The 22,258-nt window shown below is 40.7% G+C and overlaps 1 protein-coding gene across 1 annotated transcript in view; it reads left to right on the top strand.

The window, feature by feature from the left end:
* LOC105082310 (aldehyde oxidase 2) overlaps positions 1-21,909 on the top strand; it is a 48,656-nt gene extending 26,747 nt beyond the window's left edge. Inside the window, exons 17-24 of the mRNA XM_074364190.1 lie at positions 1,039-1,113; positions 1,855-1,907; positions 3,017-3,131; positions 5,640-5,705; positions 5,818-6,006; positions 8,434-8,601; positions 18,410-18,485; positions 20,309-21,909. Coding sequence (XP_074220291.1) covers positions 1,039-1,113; positions 1,855-1,907; positions 3,017-3,131; positions 5,640-5,705; positions 5,818-6,006; positions 8,434-8,601; positions 18,410-18,463 — 720 coding nt within the window. The 3' untranslated portion in view covers positions 18,464-18,485; positions 20,309-21,909. The remainder of the gene's footprint in view (positions 1-1,038; positions 1,114-1,854; positions 1,908-3,016; positions 3,132-5,639; positions 5,706-5,817; positions 6,007-8,433; positions 8,602-18,409; positions 18,486-20,308) is intronic.
* The last annotated feature ends 349 nt before the right edge of the window (positions 21,910-22,258 follow it).

Raw genomic sequence — 22,258 nt, 5'->3', positions numbered from 1 at the left:
GCATCAGTGGAGTTCTACCAGAGTACTCATCTTTTTTCTTGGTACTTATTCTCTAACTGATGTTTTTAAAAAGCTGCTAAATTTTCATTTCTTCAGAATAGAACCATGACTTCATATGCCTTAATTCAAAGATCTGACTGCATGTACTTTTGAAGCAATCAGTATCTATTTGTCATGTTTCTGTTATAAACTGTCCACTTTTTCCACTGAGACATTGTGGGGACATACTCCCTCACTCCCAGGACATTGCATTTATGCTCAATAGGAACCATTTTCAAATCCATCTTATCTTTGCAGGGGGGACACCTCTTAGAGGCTCATAAAACAGAGACATTTTTTACTCAGAACCAATGTGTGGGGAACCTCAAATTCAAGAAATCCAATTTTAGGTAAAATCAAACACAAGCTCAGTGTGTATGGGGATTGTCAGCCCAGATTAGGCATTAATCCATCTTCTAGGGTTTTAAGTGTCTGTATTAAGGATCAGAAATGTTGTGGATCTAGGGTATTACCCCCAAAATTTTTTAATTATTTTCTACTTCACACCCAAAGCCAAGGCCTTCACTGCAGTAGTTTGATGGTGGATGGATGAACAAGCAAAAGGATTAAGTGTTGAACAGAGGGGTCCTGGCATGTCATTGTTCCAAATTGGACAGCACAAAGTTGAATGAAAATGGGATGTTTTGTTCCATTTCTATTGATGGCTGGAAAATACAAAAGAAGGTGTAAATCCAAAAATGGAGAAAAAGAGAAGTAATTAAGAATATGAATATTCTTAGCAACAGGATCTGAGAATAGAAATTCAGCTGAGCCCATATTTTCACAGGAAGTGAACACAGAATGGGAAACGCCCTCTGTAACTGATACTCTTCTCAAGGTCAGGGCTGTGTTGGTGTCGCCTCTGAGTTCCCAGTGTGTCAGTATCAAGCAACCCATAAGCATTCACTGACCCAATCAATTATCAACTAATAGTCTTCCACACAAATCCTAACCACTGGGCTCTTCTCTAATGAGGATTCACTTCTTTACTCCCTCAAGATTGCTTGTCAGATTCTTCTGAAACGCCTGGAGCCCATCATTAAGAAAAATCCAGAAGGTACCTGGGAAGACTGGGTAAGTGTACCACTCTGTCTGTTGCTTCAAATGAGAAAACGATCCAAACCAGTGCTGAGAGTGCCATGGCAGGGCACAGCCACCCTGCATAGGGTTTCTGTGAAAGGGCAGGATCACCAGGTTGAGATGGCTGCTCCATGATGTATCTCAGGTATGAGTGGAGAGAGAGCACAGGGAACAGCATCACTGAGAGGGAACAGAAGTGGATGAAGAATTACCAGAGGCCTTACCCTTTCTGCCTTAACAAGAAAGAAAAGGAAAAGACTGAGCTTTCCTAAGCCACAAACACACACACAAAAATTGAGGTTTTGAGTAGAAAGGAAGAAAACTAAAAGGCCTGATTGCTATTCAGTGTGTCTCAAGGGAAATGACTTGTTTAGTCCAACTTTGCTATGTCCTATATCTTATTTCATTAGAAAAATTATCTCATACTTGCACACATACTTACCAGAGTTCTAACACTCAAAAATAAAGCTCCAAATACCTTGTGAATTAGCTCCCACATCATGGATATGTAGCAAGATTCTATTTTATTTACTTAATTTCGATTTATGAACTCAATCAAAAGGTAATTGTTAGTGTACCAGCTGAGGAGAAGAAAATATTAGGATGGGTTCGATTATTGGTAACGTAACACCAGCAACAATTGTCATATGTCAATTTTGATATATAAATTACTTTCATTTTCACGTATCAGATGGTATGTTTATTTTATTCTGATTAAATATGCCCATTCTGCAGATAGAAGCTGCTTTTGAACAAAGAATCAGTCTTTCAGCCACTGGATACTTCAGGTAAAAATTACAATAATATCTTGACTTGGCTTAGAAAATATGAGGCAATCCCATCACCCTGAGCCTCAGTTCCCTCATTTGTACAAGTTTTTATTATCTGATCCCTAAGATCCCTTCAGGTTCTATGACTTAACCTAAGCCTTTGAGCTATGTCCAAAGAAAGATTAAATAATAAAAATATCCCCATTTAAAAAACCCAACATGATTTACAATATCTAATGATTATTAACTATTCTTTATTGTGAGTAATAAGATTATCAATAGAAATAGAGTATCAATAGAAATAGAAAGAAAACTTGCAACTCAGTTTTTCAAATCTCCCTCCCTTTACCATAAAACCTCTCTGTTTTGAAGTTCCTTGCTGGGAGGGATCAGATGGCCATCACTAGTTATCATTTGTGTGGTGCAGCCTCCGCTGGCAGTGGGGGCCCCAGTAGATGCATGTTAATAGAATGCAGGAAGCATATGACATTAGTTTTACAGTCTAATGCAACAATTCACTGAACTATACACACACATACACATACACAAAGAGTAAAGCAAATCTTCAGAAGAAAGGAGATAATGGCCAGCCCAGTGTCCTGTACATAATGAGTTCCAAATTCCTGAGTTCAGTTATCCAAGAAGAGGTCAAATCTGCCGTCTAGTAAAGTCCATCTTCACTAATAAATGCGTGGAATTACTGGCCCTTTTCCACCAGCTCTGAATTACCATCAGTCCCCTATGAGTTTGGTTTGCACAATCTAAGGGGTCCTTCTGGGAACCCTAACAAAAAATCGATTGAGGATTTCAACGTGCAGATCTAGAGCTTAAACCTTAAACCCCCAAGACACCACGTGAAGTCCGGACCAAAAGAGTCTGTTGGCTTCTCTCTTTTTGGTATCCTAACTGCAGCACCAAAGTATCCTCCTTAAAATGCAGGCAAATATCAGTGTTGCTATAACTAGCTAGACTATAAATGCAGGTAGCAGCTTAAATGAGCTTAAAAGGCAGTTGCAATGGATATCAATCAGATGAAATGCTATCCTTAAAACTTTGGTAACATTTAAAACAAATCAACATAATTTGCACCCTCATGCCAAGCTAAAAGCCTCTATTTCTTCCATCAGGGGCTACAAGGCCTTCGTGGACTGGGAGAAGGGGGAAGGAGACCCTTTTCCCTACTATGTCTATGGAGCAGCCTGTTCTGAGGTTGAAATTGACTGCCTGACAGGAGCTTACAAGGTAAGTCAAACGTAACTGTCCTCCTGACAAGTTAAAACAACAGCAAAATTGTGTTTACATTAATAGCCCAATTTCATTATGTAATACTTGTACAATAAGAACAAGATTCTTTCAATTCTGTGGGATTGTCTAGAGATCCTGCTTTAGCCTGAATTTCCACTTAAAAAGAAGTAGTCAAGAAGGAGTTGCTTATGACAGCCGAAAATGCATTACACTTTTAATTCCATTTCAGACAAAATTATTTTCCAAAGTTTCTTTTCTCCCCAAAAAAGAGTTATATTCCTAAAGGAAGGTCAATATACCTATCAGACTAGGTAATTTAGTAAATTGTTTTGAGTAAGCATTTTGAAAGCATATAGCAATGTAATACATTCTGAAAGTCAATTATTCCAAGGATACCCTGGTCCTAAAGAAATAAGTTGGAGGGGAGGGAAGGGCAGGTAGTTAAATTAATTTTTGTCTTTGCTATTTAACTAAGCATCCATGAAACCACCTATTGGAGACCAGGAGTCATATTTAACCAAAAGCTAATAACTTCCACCATAAAGGATGAACCCTAGGTTCCATTCTGGAAACAGACAGATTACAGAAACCTTAAGTAGAATATAGTATAATCCAAAGTGTAAGGAATTTTACAGGGTGGTCCAACGACACATCTGCATTCCATACACAAATTATTCCAACAGCATCTTGAACCATCTTGCCCCAAAATAGAAGTGGTCGATTCATGTAAAATAGAAAGGACTTTGCAAATATTGACTGATAAATTTTATCAAAATATCTTTTATTGACCCATTGTTGGTTACCTTGTCCACCACTTAAATATTATATAAATAAGAAAACATACAGTAAATGAAGGGATATCTGGAGAGCATTCCAGTTTATCCTTAGGACACGTTAATATTATGTCTCCATTTTCATTCTAAATCATCATGAAGAAGCAAACTCATGAAATTAGGACCACAGATTACTCACATGATTATTTTAAAACTGGGTTTCTGAGTGTTTTCCACATCATGGCACACATAGACAATGATAATATTTGCATAACAGACTGTTGCAAACAAGGAAGCCATGGTGGCAGGTGACCAACTTGGAGGTCCTGCCCCAGGCTGCCTCAAAGCCAAGGGTCAGTGTCTTGGCACCCCTCTACCCCATTCAAGGCTCCAGACTGTGTGGGAAGCTGTTTTTAGAAATCAGCTGGTTGCCTGATCCTCCACCCTAAAGGTGGTGTTGCCAGATTTAGCAAGTAAAATAATAGGACTGCTCGTTAAATTTGAATTTCAGATAAATAACAAATAATTTTCAGGTATAAATATGCTCCGTGCAATATTTGGGACATACGTATTTTATCTAGCAATTTCACCTGAGGATCTTGGTATAAATCCTTGAAGAGCACCTTACTGGAATCTTCCATAATTGGGGTACAAGAAAAGTTAAGGTTTAGTCTTCCCTCTTCCTTCCTTATTATAGCTTAAGGTTCAGTCATTTCAGTATCACTTTGGTCCCTTGAAATTGTTTTTTTCTTGAAGAGGTAAAACTTCTTTTAATCAAAGAGGAACCAGAAAAATTAAATGACAGGCCTCATGCTGATGGCTATTTGTGGCGGGTGAACTAAAATATCTGAAGATTCAGTTAGTGTACAGCCATCTCTTCCTATTGTCCAATATATCAGGTTTCAAGATGGAAGTAAATTGAAAGCCCACTGAGTTGTGTCTAATCTCCTGCCCTATCCAAGTTGAAAATGGATGGGCGACTCCTAATGCCCATAGTAGGCTGTGTGAGTCAAAAGAGAATTTCTCATCCAAAGGGCTAGAAAGAAAGGAAGAGCCCAGGTATTAGTCCTACACAGGGAATGACAATGTTATCAGAACAAGCACTGGACATGGGGGCAGAAGGGAAGCCCAGAGACATTCCTGCGATAGACCACAGGCACTAAGGCTTTCTGTGGCTCCTTCACAACCTGCATGCACATGGCCTGTGACACAACAGAAGGGACAGATTGATAAGTGTGATGCTTCTCAGGGAAGGAAGTAAACTGGTATCAATATTCGCCCTTAATACACCCAAGATCTTGTAAATCCCCAAATTTATACATGCCACTGTGGCTACATAATTTCCTCAGTAAAACAACAATAATACCACCTCCAGTGAACCATTATGAGGGCTAGATGAGCTCAAAATTATATCAGAACAGCAAATCCAGGTTGAGAATCAGGTGAACAATCAGGCTCAATTATTTACTAAGTGACACTCAAACACACCATCGTGCCATGGACTTTGGAGTCACTTACAAGAAATCAAAACCATGAATGCAAAAGATCGTCTGGGGTCATCAACAGTCCTGGCACTAAATTTGAAGAGCTTAGCTTACCACCCCTAACGGGGTTCAGTGCAGTGCTAATTAACTAGCAGGAGTTCTGGAATAAACCGGGGCCATTTGAATAAACCTTAAAATAATATTTCTAATTCAAGTTTTTATGGTCAGGTAATTTTCATTTTTGGCAGAAAGTCAGAACGGACATCGTCATGGATGCGTGTTGCAGTCTAAATCCGGCCATTGACATTGGGCAGGTAGGTGCTGTCCCACCTAGACGGATGTCACTTTCTGAAAGTCACTGCCAGGTAGGTAAAGGCCTTCTAAAAAGCACACAATATCACAGAGCTTGACATTTTCCCCCTTCAGATTGAAGGTGCGTTTATTCAGGGAATGGGCCTTTACACCACTGAAGAGCTGAAATATTCCCCCGAAGGTGTCCTGTACTCTCGGGGCCCAGATGAGTACAAAATTCCAACCATCACCGATGTCCCAGAAGAATTTAATGTCTCCTTGTTGCCGTCATCACAAAGCCCACTAACCATCTATTCATCCAAGGTAAGCATCAAAACCTACTACTGTGCAACACGATGGATCAGGTATCATGGTAAGTGAACATCAGTAGACAAAATGAAAAATAAAGGTCAACCATTACCAGGACCCAATTACAATAGATTGTTAAACTTTGGAACCGAATCACCTACAGAAAAGTGCAATTCAGAGAAGATAAATGATCCCTACCCCCAAGGCAATTCTGGGACCCAGGATTTTACACCGAAAACTCTAGAATTCAGCAGGTAGCTTTGATTTGATAAAATAACACTTTCACTTAAGACACTCTCACTGAAGAACCTTAAGACTAAATTATTAAATGGGATTGAAGGCATGATGCGACTGAAATCTTTAGGAAGCAGTGACAGCACGGAGAGAATCCTGGACAAGGCTTGGAAGACCTGCATTCCTGCCCAGCCCCACCAACTCTCTAAGATGTTAGGCAAACCGCTCACCTCTGAGGGCTCACAGTTCTCAGCCATACTCAGAAATGGATCTAAAGCAGTGTTTCTCAACTACGGAGGAGGGCGTGGGAGGGGTCAGTTTTGCCGGCCAAGGAATATTTCACAATGTCTGGAGACATTTGTGCTTGTCACAACTGGAGGAAAATGTTACTACTAGTGGTTAGAGGCCAGGGATGCTGCTAAACAGCCTTCAGTGCACAAGACAGCCCCCTACAAGAAAGAACTATCTGTCCCCAAATGTCAGTAGTGACAGGAAACAAAGACAGCAACCCTTAGTAATCGCTAAGGCAGTGAAATCGCAAATTAAGATATAGACCAGCATTTGTTTGTATTGCTGAAAGCAGATTATGTGAAAACTACACTCGTGGTAAGAACCTCATATAGGTTTGATATGGATTGTTAAAATTTTCTTTAAAATCTTTTGGGTGACTTCTTACTAGGGGTAGGAAATTGATACTTTTTTTAAAAATGAGTTGATAAATATCTGCTGGAATCTTACCATTTCCAAACTGGATCTCATTTTCAGCCCAGAAACCTCCTCTGGGCATGTGGTAGGCGAGGGACAGGGGGCAGATTTGAAAGGACAAGCAATCCTTAGCATCTTTGGATTCTTATTGGGCTAGAAGTCACTCAAAGTGGAAAAGGCAAAAGGAAGCTCAGAGGCAGCTTTCAGGCTACCAAGAGTATCAGAGCAGGCCCGTGAGTCCTCGCGGTTGTGACCCTCAGGAAAACCATGGGTTTGCAGGTGCCCCATGGAGCATACTATGTAGTAATAACAGGGAACTACCAGGTACCAGGTGCTGCCCCAGGAGCGTTTGCACTTCCTGAACTTCACGACATTCTATAAGGTAGGGATCATTGCCAGAACTGATAAGAGAACAGAGGCTTAGAGACATGATCTCACGCAGAGAAACACAGGGAGTAAGGGCCAGGATATAGACTCCATCTCTCTCCAGCTCAGGGGTTGCAAATTAGGGGTACATCAGCAGAAGCCAGCCCACAGATTTGTTTTCTGTGGGCTACAGTGTTTTCAAAAGTCAGGGAATCTTGGGGGTGAGAAGGGACAGACTGGGATTTCAAAATGTAGAATAGACAAACAAGATTATACTGTATAGCACAGGGAAATATATACAAGATCTTGTGGTAACTCACAGCGAAAAAAATATGACAATGAATATACATATGTTCATGTATAACTGAAAAATTGTGCTCTACACGAATTTGACATTGTAAAATGACTATAACTCAATAAAAAAATTTTTTAAAAGTCAGGGAATCTTACATTAAAATATGAATATCTAAATTATCATGAAAAATTGGAGGATCTAGTCCTTTGGGCTACATTCTTGGAAGGCAACAATTAGCTACAGCCGAAGAACAGCTGCCCCTTAAGGCAGGCCATGGGGTCATCTCTACTACACCAGAGTCCCCACTACTCCTTATTGCCCTACTCCTGCCCATGCCATTTGTTTACATTACCTAACTGTTCCTTACAGCTGTAGGATAGCAACTCCTCATCTGGTACCAAAGTCTGTACTCTTTCTTTCTTCTAGAGACCTTGCCTCCTCTGACCCTGGTGTCATAAGGAGGCATTTTTCTCTCTGCTCCTGAGGTTTGGCCAGTTCTATGCATTGAATGTGCTTTTTTAAATAGGGTATCGTCCCCTCACCACACACATACACACACACACACACACACACACACACACACACACACACATCTTCCCTATAGAACAAAGATTTAACTCAGACAAGATTTTAAAAATGGGTAGTTCAGGTGATACTGGGATTTTTGAGTACTCAAGCTTCATTCAGTCAGTGAGTCAGTCAACAAACAATTGTTGAGAATTATTGTGTGCAAAACACTCTTCTAGGAGTTGGGGACACAATAGTGAACAAGGCCTGACCCTGATCTACAGTGGCTTGTGGTCTAGTATAGAAGCTTCTAAAAGAAATGTGCTTTCTTGCAGGGGCTGGGGGAGTCGGGGATGTTCCTGGGGTCCTCTGTGTTCTTTGCCATCACTGATGCTGTGGCTGCAGCACGTAGAGAAAGAGACATAGCTGAGGACTTCACAGTGAAGAGCCCAGCAACCCCAGAATGGGTTCGAATGGCCTGTGCGGATCGGTTCACTGAGATGGTATGGAATTATTGTTTATTTTCCTAAAAGGTGATTTTTCTATTTCCTGCTTTTTAGACCACTTAGGTAAATTTATAACCTAATCTGTGTCTAATCAAATTGTAAGATCACACGATAAGATATAAACTAATCAGAGTGTAAGATGATAAAAATAAATCACACAAATACCTCTTGTATATGTAGTAATTTTAACTTTATAAAAAAAAATTTCCCCATCTGTTATGTAATTTGATAATTTGGCAGCCCTGAAGTAGGATAATTTATCATGCTTCAAAAACTAATGGCTAAATGTGAAAGAACTGACTGATTTCACCGAACGGTTACAAGTATTCCCTCCCTCTACCCTACCTAATCTATCCCATTCTTCAACAAAAACAAACACAAAAACTAACCCAGGTCATGATAATGTCACTTGCCTTGTTTCCTATGCAAACATAGAGACAGTCTGTCATTCATTTAGAAAACACGTGATCTCATTACCCGCTGCTGCTTTCCAGCATTTCATGACCGTGCCTCCCAGCCCAGGAAAGAGGACTCAGAAGCCATCTGCCAGACGCACATGCACACAGCCATCCCAACCTGCTGGCTGTGGGTAGATCATTGAGTCCACCCTGTGCCGATTTCCTCGAAGTGTCCCTACATAAACAGCAACGGGCATTGACTGAGCATAGTACTAAATATTTTACCAATTACCTCAGTAGTCATTCCTACAACTCTATCAGGTAATTACTATTATTTTCTTCATTTTACTGTTGAGGAATTTGAGCTTTAGTAATTTGCCCAAGATCAAGATTCAAACTCAGACCATCTGGCTCCAATATATTGCCTCCCTCCTCGAGAGAAAAGCATTGATTCTTTACTTCTTAAAGGAAGTGTGTACTTTCATACTTATATTTAAAAGAAGCCCAAATACTTAACTGACCTCTTCAAGATAGTCAGCCATTATATTCAATATCCTTGTAATAACCTATAATGAAAAAGAATATGAAAACAAATATATGTGTATGTATCACTGAAATATTATGCTGTACACTAGAAATTGACACCTTGCAAACTGACTATACTTCAATAAATTTAAAAGAAAAAAAAAAAAAAACAGTCAGCCAAAGAGTGAAAGAATAATGTGACCCAGGATTTAGGAATGTTGCTTAAAGGGATGTGTCACAATCACTGATTTCCTTCTCCTGCATGATCCAGCCTTCTTCCCATCTCCAAATCTGACTCAGCATTTCCTGCACTCCCATAGTTCTGACCACCCTGTACTTCCCTCCAAGTCTCCCAGAGATGGTTCTGCCCCTCAGCCTGACACTCACCTGATTGCACTGTTTACAGGAAGGATTCCAATCACCTGCCTTGGGCCAGTCCCTCTTCAGATGGCCAGGGCCAGGGGACCAGCCCTCCTCCACTGCAGGAACACCTCTGGGCTGACTCTGGCCTGGAGAGCCACGTCTCCCATTCCCAAAAGCACTAGTGACGTGCGGAATCATGGGATCTCCACCCCGAAAGCACAAGCACTTCTGAACTTTAAAAAAAGTTCTTGATCACATTTTGCAGTAATAAATATCCTTTTCTGGAATGGGGCAGATTAGGGAAACCAAAAATCACAACAAAAGGATACTTCTAATTTTCCTTTCTTGCTTGGGTTTAACATTTGTAGTCTACAAATATCCCAGCTTTTAGAAAATTAATTCCTTTATTTGCAAAATATCAGGGCACTTTTAATAGTCCAGTAGTCTGGCAAAGTCACTCTGTCACATGTGGTGGTAAGAGGTGAATCACTTTGATTTCATTCACCGTATGAAACAGTGTGTCAGCAACCTGGTCCATGTAATGAGGCCATTATTTTCTCCCAAGTCTGATGGTTTCTTTTTTCTAAATGTTTTAATTGAAGTATAGTTGATTTATAGTGTTTCAGGTGTACAGCAAAGTGATTCAGTTATACATAGATATATGTATATTCTTTTTCAGATTCTTGTCCATTCTAGGTTATTATCAGTTATTGAACAGAGTTCCCTGTGCTGTGCAGTAGGTCCTTGTTTATCTATTTTATATATAGTAGTGTGTATCTGTTAATCCCAGACTCCTAATTTACCCCTCCTCTCCCCTTTCCCCGGTAACCCTAGGTTTGTTTTCTATGTCTGTCAGTCTGTTTCTGTTTTGTAAGTAAGTTCATTTGTCATTTTTTCAGACCTCACATAAAAGTGGTATCATATCATACTTGTCTTTCGTCACATATAAGTAATGTCATAAGATACCTATCTTTCTCTTCCTGACTTCACTTCCCTTCAGACCGCCTCTCCTCAGCTGTACACCAACAGAGAGAGGACAAGCAGAAGCCAGCCTTGAGTGGGGACCCCCAGGGGAGGCAGAGAGGAGGAAGTCCTCTCTCTCAGTTCAACAAAGAGAACTAGAAACACACAAAATATAGATTCTTCTGCCACTTCCTGTCACAGGAAATGGCAATACTCCTCCATCCATATAGTAATACAAACCAGCAACTAGAAACCCAGGAGGTGGCCTGACATTTCTCGCTCTCACGCTCTTAGCCAATCCTTTACCACACCCTGTTAATTTTAACCCCTGACAATCTCTCCCACCAATCTAGTTCCTCCATTTCTAACCACTATGTAATTCATTTATTAGCAAACATTTGTGGAGTATCTAATAGGGTAGCAGGCATTGTTCTGGGTGCTGGGAATACAGCAGTGAATGAAACAGAGCGTGACCTCTACCTTGGAGAAGCCTACTTTCTGGACACTCTAAGCCCAACTACCATCTCTCTAGCCTGGGTCAAAGCAGCCTCCTAACTGGTCTCCCTACACCCACTGTAGCCAGAGATGTGTGGTATGACCAACATGATCATATCACTCTGGCATGTATACCAGTGAAAAGTTCCCGTTGCTCTAAGGTTAAAGATAAAACTTTTTAACATGCCTTACCAAGCCTATAAACCTGCAAAGTCCAGCATGGCCAGCCCACACCCACTTCTCCAGCCACACGTGGTCCCCCACCCATCCTTGTCTCTCCACCCCAGCCACACTTGCCTTCTTCTGTGTGTTCCTCATGTCAAGGACAGAGGCCTCCACCAGCTCTTCCCTCTGCTTGGAACCATCTTCCTGCCTTTTCTCACCTGGCTAACCCCTACTCACCTTTCCTATTTTAATCAAATTCAAGGAACTAAATGAGACTTTCCTTCTTGCATAGTTTGATGAACCAGACTCACAGGCGCCTGCTCTCAAGTTGTTTACGGAATAGCAGAAGGGAAGACAATTACTGTGAAATACAATGCTCCGGCTGACTCTGGGTCATCCCTGTGTGTCAATAGAACAAAACTATTCTAACTTAGCCTTAACCTTCTCCTAAAGTCGAAAGGGTGAAAGATGTGGCCCCACTTTGACCATTATTCATGCATTCATTCATCTGGCCTACTTAGTTCAGTCCCTCTGCCAGGCACTGCTGGGAACTAAAAACATCGTGAGTCAATCTCCACCAGGCGGAGCTTACATTCTGTTGGGGAAACCAGACAGTAAACAAACCCACAACATAATTTCATGTGGTAATAAATACTGTGAAGCCAAAGAGTCGGGGGCTAGCATGAGATGCAGAGATTGTTTTAGATTAGTTTAGATAGTTTACTAGAGAATTTTTTCTAGAGTGTTTACATTTGAGCCTGAATTGCATTACATGTGGAAGCCTGAATGAAGCAGGGCAGCAAGCATAAAGCTGAGAACAGTGTATTCGAGGCAGAGAAGAGCTAATGCAAAGGCCCTGGTGGCAGTTTCAGGAGGTTCAAAGTAGCCTGGGACTAAGTAGCCCTCAAAAATGGCCTTCTCTGCAAGTCTCTGATCTTGCCTCCCTGGTAGGAAAATAAAAACAAAACTTGCAACTGAAAGGCTACAGTTGTTCTCTGTGGCAGAGAGACAAAAGAAATCTGTGGTCACACCACTTACCTTCACATCAGCAGCTGAAACCTGGATTGTCCTTTTCTACCCAGCAGTATCACAATCCAGTTCTGTTGCCGAAAGATCGGCACCCCCACCCTCACCCCTGAAGAGCCAAATAATTCAGAGACAAGGTCTTAGAGCTTAGAAGAAAAGAGGCAGCTTTATTGCTTTGCTGGGCAAAGGGGACTCCCAGCAGGTTAGTGTCTTCAAAACTGTGAAACCACCTTGGGAATGGGGCAGGGTGATGTGATGACATAGCCATAGCTTAAGCAAAAACAACAATCAACAGAATCACTTCTCTTGTCACAAGATATCTTGGCCTCAGGACGTCCTCAGGCAATAGTTCTACAGAGACTGGTAATTGTAACTTTTCCAGTCTTCATTTCTCAAACACCAGCAGCATGTTTCTCTTTTTGGCAAATTAGCCTGTTTTGCAGGGTTACATTTCCTTGACCTTCCTGGAGAACGACTCAGAAGCCAAACATGATTATAAATTTTAATTGCCAGAGGAAAGTAAAAACAGTAAACTCAATAACTTTAGCATTAACAGTGGGCTAGGGGCTGGGAGCAGTGACCAGTCAGGTTTGCTGACCGTTCTAAAAGCAAGCAGCAAGCATGAAGCCAAAAGTTAGTTAGCCTAAGTGTGGTCATTTTATTATTCCTCCTTCAGGTCCACTTCTTCAGATCTTTAGAAATGACAGTTTGTTCACACAGTCCTCACACAGACCTGTTTCTTTTTCTTTTCTTTTTTTTAACATTTTTTTATTGAGTTATAGTTATTTTACACAGACCTGTTTCTTTAAAGCACCTTGGAGCAAAAGTGAGCCTGTCTTAGAATTTACTTATATTTGACTGAACTACAGCGTGGTTCTTTTTAATTGAAATATATAATGATTCACACTGGCATACAAAACTGTACAATGCAAAAAAAATTTTTTTTGAGGAACATGGATACTAATTCTCTGTTTTTGGCCTTTGAATACTGTCGTCAAAAGACAATTTGTTCTGACAAGTAAGAAGGTGGAACAGTCACAAAGTCTGTGTACCAGAACATGAGCACTGGAAAGTCCAGAACTTCCTCTTTTAATAACCTTACAACCATCAGCTAAATAACAACTTGTCTATAGCAGCTTCTTAAACAGAAATGATGGTCAAACATTCAGTGCATTTCCTTTGGAATTAAATAAAATAATGCATGTAAAAACACGGTATAAATACAAGTCCCTCTGTAAATATTACAGTTAAGGTCTTCACCAAATACCCATAACTGTTAATGATCTTTTTCAAAATATGCCTCTGCCAAAGGCTTAAAAAGAGTTTTCACATCAAATCAAGTTGAACTGCTAAGGGGGGAAAAACAGCTCTTAAGACTTCGAAGCCTCTTTTTCACAGATAGTAAGCTTTAAGCATAACAAGAAGCAAGCATTAGTAAGAAGGCTGGAGCATTTTGGTTATAAAAAGTTCTCTGCTTTGAACAATCATATCAAAAGTTGTTTACCTGTGTGAGTTTGGTTACCTTGATCAGGTTGTAGATTGTTGCTTTTATCCCTTGGCCCTTTCTCAAGTGGTTAATTCCTGATCAGAACACTGTCGCTGGTGATAGTTCCCAATCTGAGCCCAACAGAGCAGCCTGGCTCAACCAGCTATGGCCAGAAACCTTATTTCCATACAAAATTTCATTTTTGGTGATGGGAGAAAGAAAAATGTATTTCTTGGAGAATGTATTTTATATAGTCATTTAAAATTCCACAAGGGGAAAAAAAAAGGAAATTTCCTTTAAACGTATACAGAAAATGCCTAATTAACACTTTCAAATTAGCACTTTCCCTTAGAAACAGTGACTTCCTTTATTAAAAAAATCTTTAGGATTCAAAGACATGAAGGGTTTCACAGCCTTAAAAAGTAGAAAAATACTGCCTTGGAGAATTTGGCGTTAGGACAAATGCAGAAAACTTGTTACCTCGTTATCATTAGCAACAAAAAGTATTTATTAAAATGACTACACAAACGTAGTAGGTAGGGGCTGCCATTGTGGGAGGCCATGTAAAGCCAGTTAGCAGATTCCATTTCTTGGAAAAATCAGATAGCTCAGCTCAGAAACAAGTTTATAAGCAGATTTCAGCTCATCTCACACTTTCAAGGAGCAGCTTTGCTTTTTGCGGAGGAGAGAGGGAATTAGGTTTATTTATATTTATCTAATATTTATTTTTTAAATAGAGGTGCTGGGGATTGAACCCAGGACCTCACACATGCTAAGCATGCACTCCCCCACTGAGCTATACCCTCCTCCTCTAGGAACAGCCTTATAATGCTGACTCAAAAGGAATCCTCAAAACCACAACAAATGGCTGTGTCATGTGTTAGGCGGGGACCTTACTTTATAGTAACCTAATGGGAAGGAGTCCTTTCATTCTAGACCAGTCCTCAATTCCAAATTGCCATGCCTGACCTGCCTTGTTATTCTGTAAGGCTGGTAAGTGTCTTGTTTCTGAAGACCTTGACCTTCCCCACTTTGAAACTCCAAAAACAGCCTCCTCCCACCTACTCTTCCCCCCTCTGCATCACTGCCTTGACATCCACATGTTTCATTTCCCTTCCCTGCTTCTTTTGCATTTCTGGAGGCACAGACTGAGAGCTGGCAGCATTGAAAGTGCCACCTGTTTAGCGCAGTGAAGGAAGCCCTTCCTGCCGGATGAAAGAGGAGAGGCACACGAGCATTCCCGTGCTGTGCGCAGCCTGCTCTCCCAGCGCTGCTCTTGGCTGGTTTGTGCCCAAATGCTAGTCCCCAACCCTGTATCCTGTGCGTGCACACACAGCCTTGCATGTCCCTGAGCCCTGGGAGATGTACTGCCAGTCCTACAAGCCTGCGTTCTTTTTCCTTATAGTTTTGGAACCTACCCCAACACTATGAAGAAACACGCAGTCTCCAGGCTGTTCTGCTGACAGCTGAGCCACAGACTCAGGGCCTGACAGCAGCACAAACACACCTCCGTCACATGGGTTCTGTGAGCCGGAGCACAGACGCAGACTGCACAACTCCAGAGACACTCAGAGTGCAGGCTGTCCCGGCGCCGTCCTCAGAATGCCAAGCCTGTGGTCCTGCTCCCATGAGATGTACACACACTCATTCATGCGTGAACACATGCACATGCACCTACATACACCCAGGTGCACACATGCACATACACTCAGACAGGCGTGCAGTCGCTCATTGTTTGCTGATACATCTCCTCCTCCCTGCCTCTCACATTGTCTTGGAAGAGATTTTGTTGTGAAACTGGTTCCACATTGAATGTGCTTGTTCCAGGATGCAGGGATCTGTTCCCCACAATATTTAGTGACGCTTCACACGGTGGTCTTTCCTACTAGTGACAGAGGATTATTTGCTACTGTTAGTGAATTTGTATTTTTTTACCTAAAAACTCTCCTACCTGGTCTCTGAAGATTACTCCTTTAGCTGGGAGAAGCAGAGGAAGGAGAGGGGTACGGATAACATCTGAAAAAGAAGCTGGAGGCATCACTCAGATTAAGAGAGGGAACAAGTGATGCAGAATGGGAAAGGGGAAAAGGCGGCCTTCTTATCGGGTCAGGGAAGGGAGTTACGATGCACTTTTTTTAGCTTCGAGGTTAAGATATGATCCCGGAGTCAAAGGGACCTGGGTTGGAATCCCAGCCTTTGATGATTCATTTGACTTTTCTGATCACTTAGTTTCTCTATAAAATGGGGGGAGAGGCTTGTGGAGAGAATAATTCTAGTTACTTTACAGTGCTGTTATAAAGTCTGAATGAGAGACATGAAAAGCATTTAGCAGTTGTCACATACAGTAAGTGGTCAATATACACTGATGACGACGATGCTGATTGAGTCAGAAGTCCCCAGGGCCACCTTCAGCTTCAGTGATTCAGTGACGGGCTCAGAACTCAGGAAGCTGTTATACTCATGGTCATGGCTTACTGCAGTGGAAGGATACAGAGTAACATCAGCAAAGGCAAAGGCACACAGCGCAAAGGCACACAGCCCAAAGTCCAGGGGAGAGTCACACAGACAGCGCCTAGTTTTCCCAGCAGCAGTGTGTGAGAAGACACACAAAGAACTGCCAACCAGGGAAGCTCGCCTGAGCCTTGGTGTCCAGGATTTTTATTAGGGATCAGTTATATAGGCGTAGATCACCTGCATAGCTGACCTAAATTCCTCCATGTCCAGCTCTTCCAGAGGTCAAACCATATCACATGGCTCAAGGCCTCAGGTAAATAGACACTCTTAGAAGGCAGGATATTCAGGGGCCTGGTGGTATCTCCCGGGAGCTGGATAAGGGCTAAACCTTTCTTTGAAAGGTGCAGGGTTTGGACAGTGGAGGCCTCCTGAGTTCATCCTTTACTGCACAACGATGACGATGAGCAATCCTGGGTGGACGGTAACTACCACTGACACTAGGCCTTGAAACCGGTGAGACTGGGCCCAGATAGAGCTCAGAAGATGTAACTAAGAGTAGAATCAGTCTTGACAGCCATAGCGAATGTATGGCCTTAATTATAGCTATTAAGAAACAACCAGGGAGAAAGAGGAGGAAGGGGAGGGATGTGATGGTACCAAACAAGGGAGAAATTAAATGGAAGATCATCAAAGGCCAATGAAGAGCAGCTTAAGCTCTAGGGCTGGAATCTTTGAGACCAGAAAAGAAAGTACGTCCTCACTCCAGGATCTAGAGAGTCGGTGAGACCCAAGAAAGCTGGGATAGCAAGAGAATGAGTATCGATCTGAATCCCAAAGCAGAAGGGAACCCCAGGAACCCAGATCCAGTGAGAAGAATAGGAAACAGGATTTGGAAGAGACTAAAAATTCCCATCACCTTCAGCAGAAGAATTGACCTGAATCTACTTCAGACTAGACTGAGGAGCTTTGTCCCGCAACCAACCCAGCCCAGGTGGAAGACAGCCAAGTAACTCCCAAAGCAGGGTTAGGTAGAGAATAAGGGAAGTCACCGAAGGAGGGCAAACTAGCCCTCCATTTGCATTTCAATGCAAATTAAGAGCAAACAGTAAAAACAGAACTTGGAAAGATACCCTGACAACTTAGGAGTTGGGCTGTGTTTGTGTTTGGTTTTGGTTTTTTGTCTTCTTTTTGTATTTTTGCGAAATAAATATTAGGAGACAAGCTTTCTGGAAGCTTCATAACTTTTCGTTATTTATGGGCAGTTTACGTTTTTAACACCTTTGTAATTAAAAGTCAACTTTTCAAACAAAAACATGAACACAGTGGAGAAGAGGAAGGTATAGTCTGATTTTCAGCCAAACCTAAGAGGGAGAGTTCTTAGCAGAGACAGGAGTTGAGGACCAAAAGGAAGAAGGACAAACAAGTCAAATTCTTGGGGCTTGTAGCCCAGGATAGAGAAATGAGCCCAGGGTTAAACAAGAAAAGGCATCGTACCATGTAAGTCATTTGGCTAAATGTGTACACAGATCAATGATCAAAGGTGTTCTCAGATCCCTGCAGAGGAATCTGGGTCCATAGGGTCCAGACAGCTCTCAGCGTACCATTTTCCCCTTCCTGCCCTGCTCCCAAACATTTTCACAGGGTTTATAATTCTGTTTGGGATTCACATCTGAGAAGCAGAGAAGATAGGTAATGAATCCATGCACCCTCTTACTTAGCTGCATTACAGTAGCAGAGACCACAACCCTGACCCACTGTCTAAATTTTACAGTTGTCACGTGAAAGGAATGGTACAGTCCCATTCCCCAGAACAGCCCTATCTCCTCCCATCAGAAAAAAATTTCAAAACCTACAGATGTAATGTCATTTTTCTGGTGAAATATTGCAACAGTAATTTGATATTAAGTATTTGATTTGCTTGCTTTCTTAGATCCCAAGAGATGACCCTAAGACATTTACACCCTGGTCTATCCCTATAGCGTAACACTGCTGTCATTTCCTAAAAGGTAAGATCAATACACTGAAAAATAATTACTCAAAAAGACAAGATCAGGCAGTCCAGTGGCTTTCAAACTGTGTTCTACGGGACCTTAAGGATTGTACAAGTGTGTAAATCAAGTTTCCTTTCAAGTCTTATCCAACATTTTAACCCTTCAATACTACATATAAATTTGGAGGCTGATAAGAGAAAGTCAGGGTGTTTTACTAACATAGCAGTTTTTCTTTTTATTTTAAAATAAAATTTTAAATGAGAATTCCGTGTTGTAAATCAATTATACTTCTTTTTTTTTTAATGAGAATGCTGTGGATTAAGATATTTTAAAGATCCTGCTCCCTGATTCTTTTGAGAATCATAACTTGAGGGCAAAACGCCAAATTAAAATCTATTGATTACTGCATTTATAATCAATGCATGCTATTTGGAATAGTTGCCGGTCTGTATTGATTGAGTTCAACTGCTACAGTTTTGTACTGCTGCTTAACACAAAATGCAAAGTGCGGAAGGCTCTGGGAGTGACCGCCAAAACTACCTGGGAAACACATGCTGATAAAAAGATACATATACTTTTATTGTTAGAAAATTAAACTCTTGCCTCTCTGCACACTTAATGGACAACATTAGAAAAACTGAAATCGCAAGAGAACTACATCATAGATTCAGAAAAAAATAATGTTTTTTCATCAAAATCTGATTTTCCAATTAAATATCTAAACCCACAAGTATTAACATGTATCCATTGTGCTTTGTCAGATGAGAGCTTTCATTGATAGTTTTTCTACATCAGACTAAATAATTGATAAGATTTTTGTTTCTCTTTTCACAATAACAACAAAGGTAAAAGTAGGCAACATTTAAAATTATATTTTAAATCATTATAAAGTAGTAATTTAAAAACTTACACCCAGGTATGGAGAGCAGGATGCCTGAGTTCTTTATTCTCTCTCTCTGCCTCTCTCTTTCCAAGTGTTAAACTTGAATGTGGATATGAAGGCAAGTCCAATGAATGAACTGGGTTGTCAAGTTTTTGTATAGACTTTAAAATAAAGACCAACCTCAGGTTGTAAGACAAATGTAAAACAAACAGACAGACAAAAAAAGCCCTTGCCACTTTACCATTTACAACTATTTCTATGTGTCAGAATTTTCTCCATGCTGTACAATTAAAACTAAATGCAGATATAATTTGCATTCTGAGTCTTGACGTTCATCCTTTACCTGCAATTTCAATATTTTGCACTCTTCAAAATAGCATGACTGGGGTGGGGATAGCTCAGTGGTAGAGTGCACACACAAGGTCCTGGGTTCAATCTCTAGTACCTCCGTTGGGGGAAAAAAAAAGTAGGCTTATTTACAAAGTAGCATGATTGTTCTCATATACTTGCTTCATAAGCAAGCGTTGAACATTGACATTATTAAATTTACACTAAAATCATATATGTGTGTGCGTTCCCCGTAACATTTTAAACCTCTGATAAAAATGTGTAAAAACCTCTGACCTCATCCAACTTCTTATCTTATAAATGAAGAGATGGAGGCCAAGGGAGAATAAGGAACTACCTAATGTACTTATTCAAAGCTGTAAAGCTTATATGAGGAGGGTATGGCTCAGTGGTAGGGTACATGCCTAGCATGCACAAGGACCTGCGTTCAACTCCCAGTACCTCCATTAAAGAAATAAGTAAGTAAGCCCAATTACCTGCCCCCAACAATAAAACAACAAACCTGTAAAGTTTATAATCCAATTTTTCAACTATTTATTGTTCTCTTCACATGCAAAATTTGAGAGATTTGCACACTTTTATAATTATTCTCTCTTTTTTTTTCCAGGTGTTTCCGTTTTTCACAAGTGAAAATATGGCTCGTTAATCTAACTAGACTCCAAACTGATATTCTTATACTGTTGTGGGGGAAAAAATATTACACAAGATTTAGAGACATTATTCGGGTCTGATTACAAGATGAATCATCACTTAGAAATGATAAACTTAGATTTTCTAGCCCGGAAGCCACCAAATACTGCAGTTTTCACAGCAAGGAGTGTAATGCTGGTGTGTTTCTGAAGATGCCATGTAAATACTGCTGTGAGAGAGCAAGTTTTTCCTTTGTGTGTCCACCCAATCTAACTGAACTAGTTATACAGGTCACAATTCTAGAATGAAAGGCACTTTTCAGTAGGTGAGCATGTGATTACTTTTCCCAGGGATGTGTTTGATTTGGTGGCCACAGGTAAGGAAACACAAAGGTTCTAAAAGTTTTGTGTTTTGTTTTTACTGCGGTGTAGCTATGGACCTGTGTTTTATGTACCTTTGACAGCAAAGAAGTATTTTCATCATGTCAGTCAGCTATTCAAGTGGTTAACGTTATTTTGGAATTTGGAGGGGGAAAGTAATGTAAAAACATTTTCAATGTATTCTCACCAAAAAAGAAAATTATTTTTTTTAATTTGTTTATGAAAATCTGGTATCAGTTTCAGAAATAATTGCTCAGTTTGCCATATACTGAAGTGGGTCATACGGAGCAAAAGAATTCTAAATGCACACCTTTAGGTTGTAGTTTCAAACCTGCAGGACCCATCAAACTCCATTAATCTGTGTTTTACAGGTCTTCGGAGGAAGAGAAAGTAGCATATGAATTAGGCCTTATTTGACCTAAAAGTCAGAGGGGAAATGATGTTCTATCAGCCAGAATTCACATGACCAGGCTCAACAAGCCTTCATCTGCAGGGACTCCTGGGGTAAATGAAGGAGGTGAGGCTGAGCTGAGAGCACTTGGGGACCGGTGAGTGAGGGCAACGATTAGGCATGTAGTCTAACCTGGAGGAGGCTGAAGGTCGTGGGAGGCAATGAGCATGTCTGATTGAAGGGACTGGGACACAGCTGTCCACAGGCCCATCCGCTGACTGGTGGCTCCACTGGGCCACAGGACTCCAAGGGAGGAAGTGGGGCGGGAGCACAAAGAGAAAGGAGACATGAGCAGAAGGGTCATGGGCAGGACAAAAATGCCACAAGACTTTTGCCCATATGAGCAGAAGTGCTGGGGAACTTAGTGGGAGGAGCCGGAGTGAAATAAGTTGAAAGTAATCAAGAAAAAATGTTTTGGCTCTTGAAAATAAAATCCTTAATTGTGTGATCTAATATGATTGTGAGAAATTTGTTTTATCATTTGTATCATTTTAAATGATGGTGAATAAAATTTGTATTTTTTTTCCTACTTTGGTCTATTAGGGCTAAGGATGGTTACTGGGCATTTATTTTCCATTTGTCATGGCTGAGAACTATGAAGCGTTAAGAACAGAAGACTCCGAGCAGAGAGGGTGTAGCTCAAGTAGCAGAGCACATGCTCAGCATGCACAAGGTCCTAGGTTCCATCCCCAGTACCTCCTCAAAGATAAACAAACCTAATTACCTCCCCCCACACCAAAAATAATAATAAAAATTAAATAATATAATAAATAGAATCTTTTCAAAAAGAATAGAGAACTCTGAATAAAAATTATTCATCTGAGTTGATGCACTAAAATCTAAATGTATGAATATGAATAAAATACATTTTTAAAAAGATATATTTGAAGCTACATACTAAAAACCAGTTATTTGGGCTCTATAAGCATAGTTAAAGGATAAAATACACTAAATATTTTGAATATATTCACAGTGTTCAAAAATATGAAACGGTATACAGTGTAAAGACTTGCTCTCATACCATCCCCACCCAGCCGATTCTTACACAAGCACAGAGTGTAACCATTTTTATTAGCTACTTTTTACATTTTGTTTT

This window comes from Camelus bactrianus, chromosome 5, assembly GCF_048773025.1.
Source record: "Camelus bactrianus isolate YW-2024 breed Bactrian camel chromosome 5, ASM4877302v1, whole genome shotgun sequence".
In the NCBI taxonomy this organism is placed as follows: Eukaryota; Metazoa; Chordata; class Mammalia; order Artiodactyla; family Camelidae; genus Camelus; species Camelus bactrianus.
This window is presented reverse-complemented; position numbering and strand designations above follow the sequence as displayed.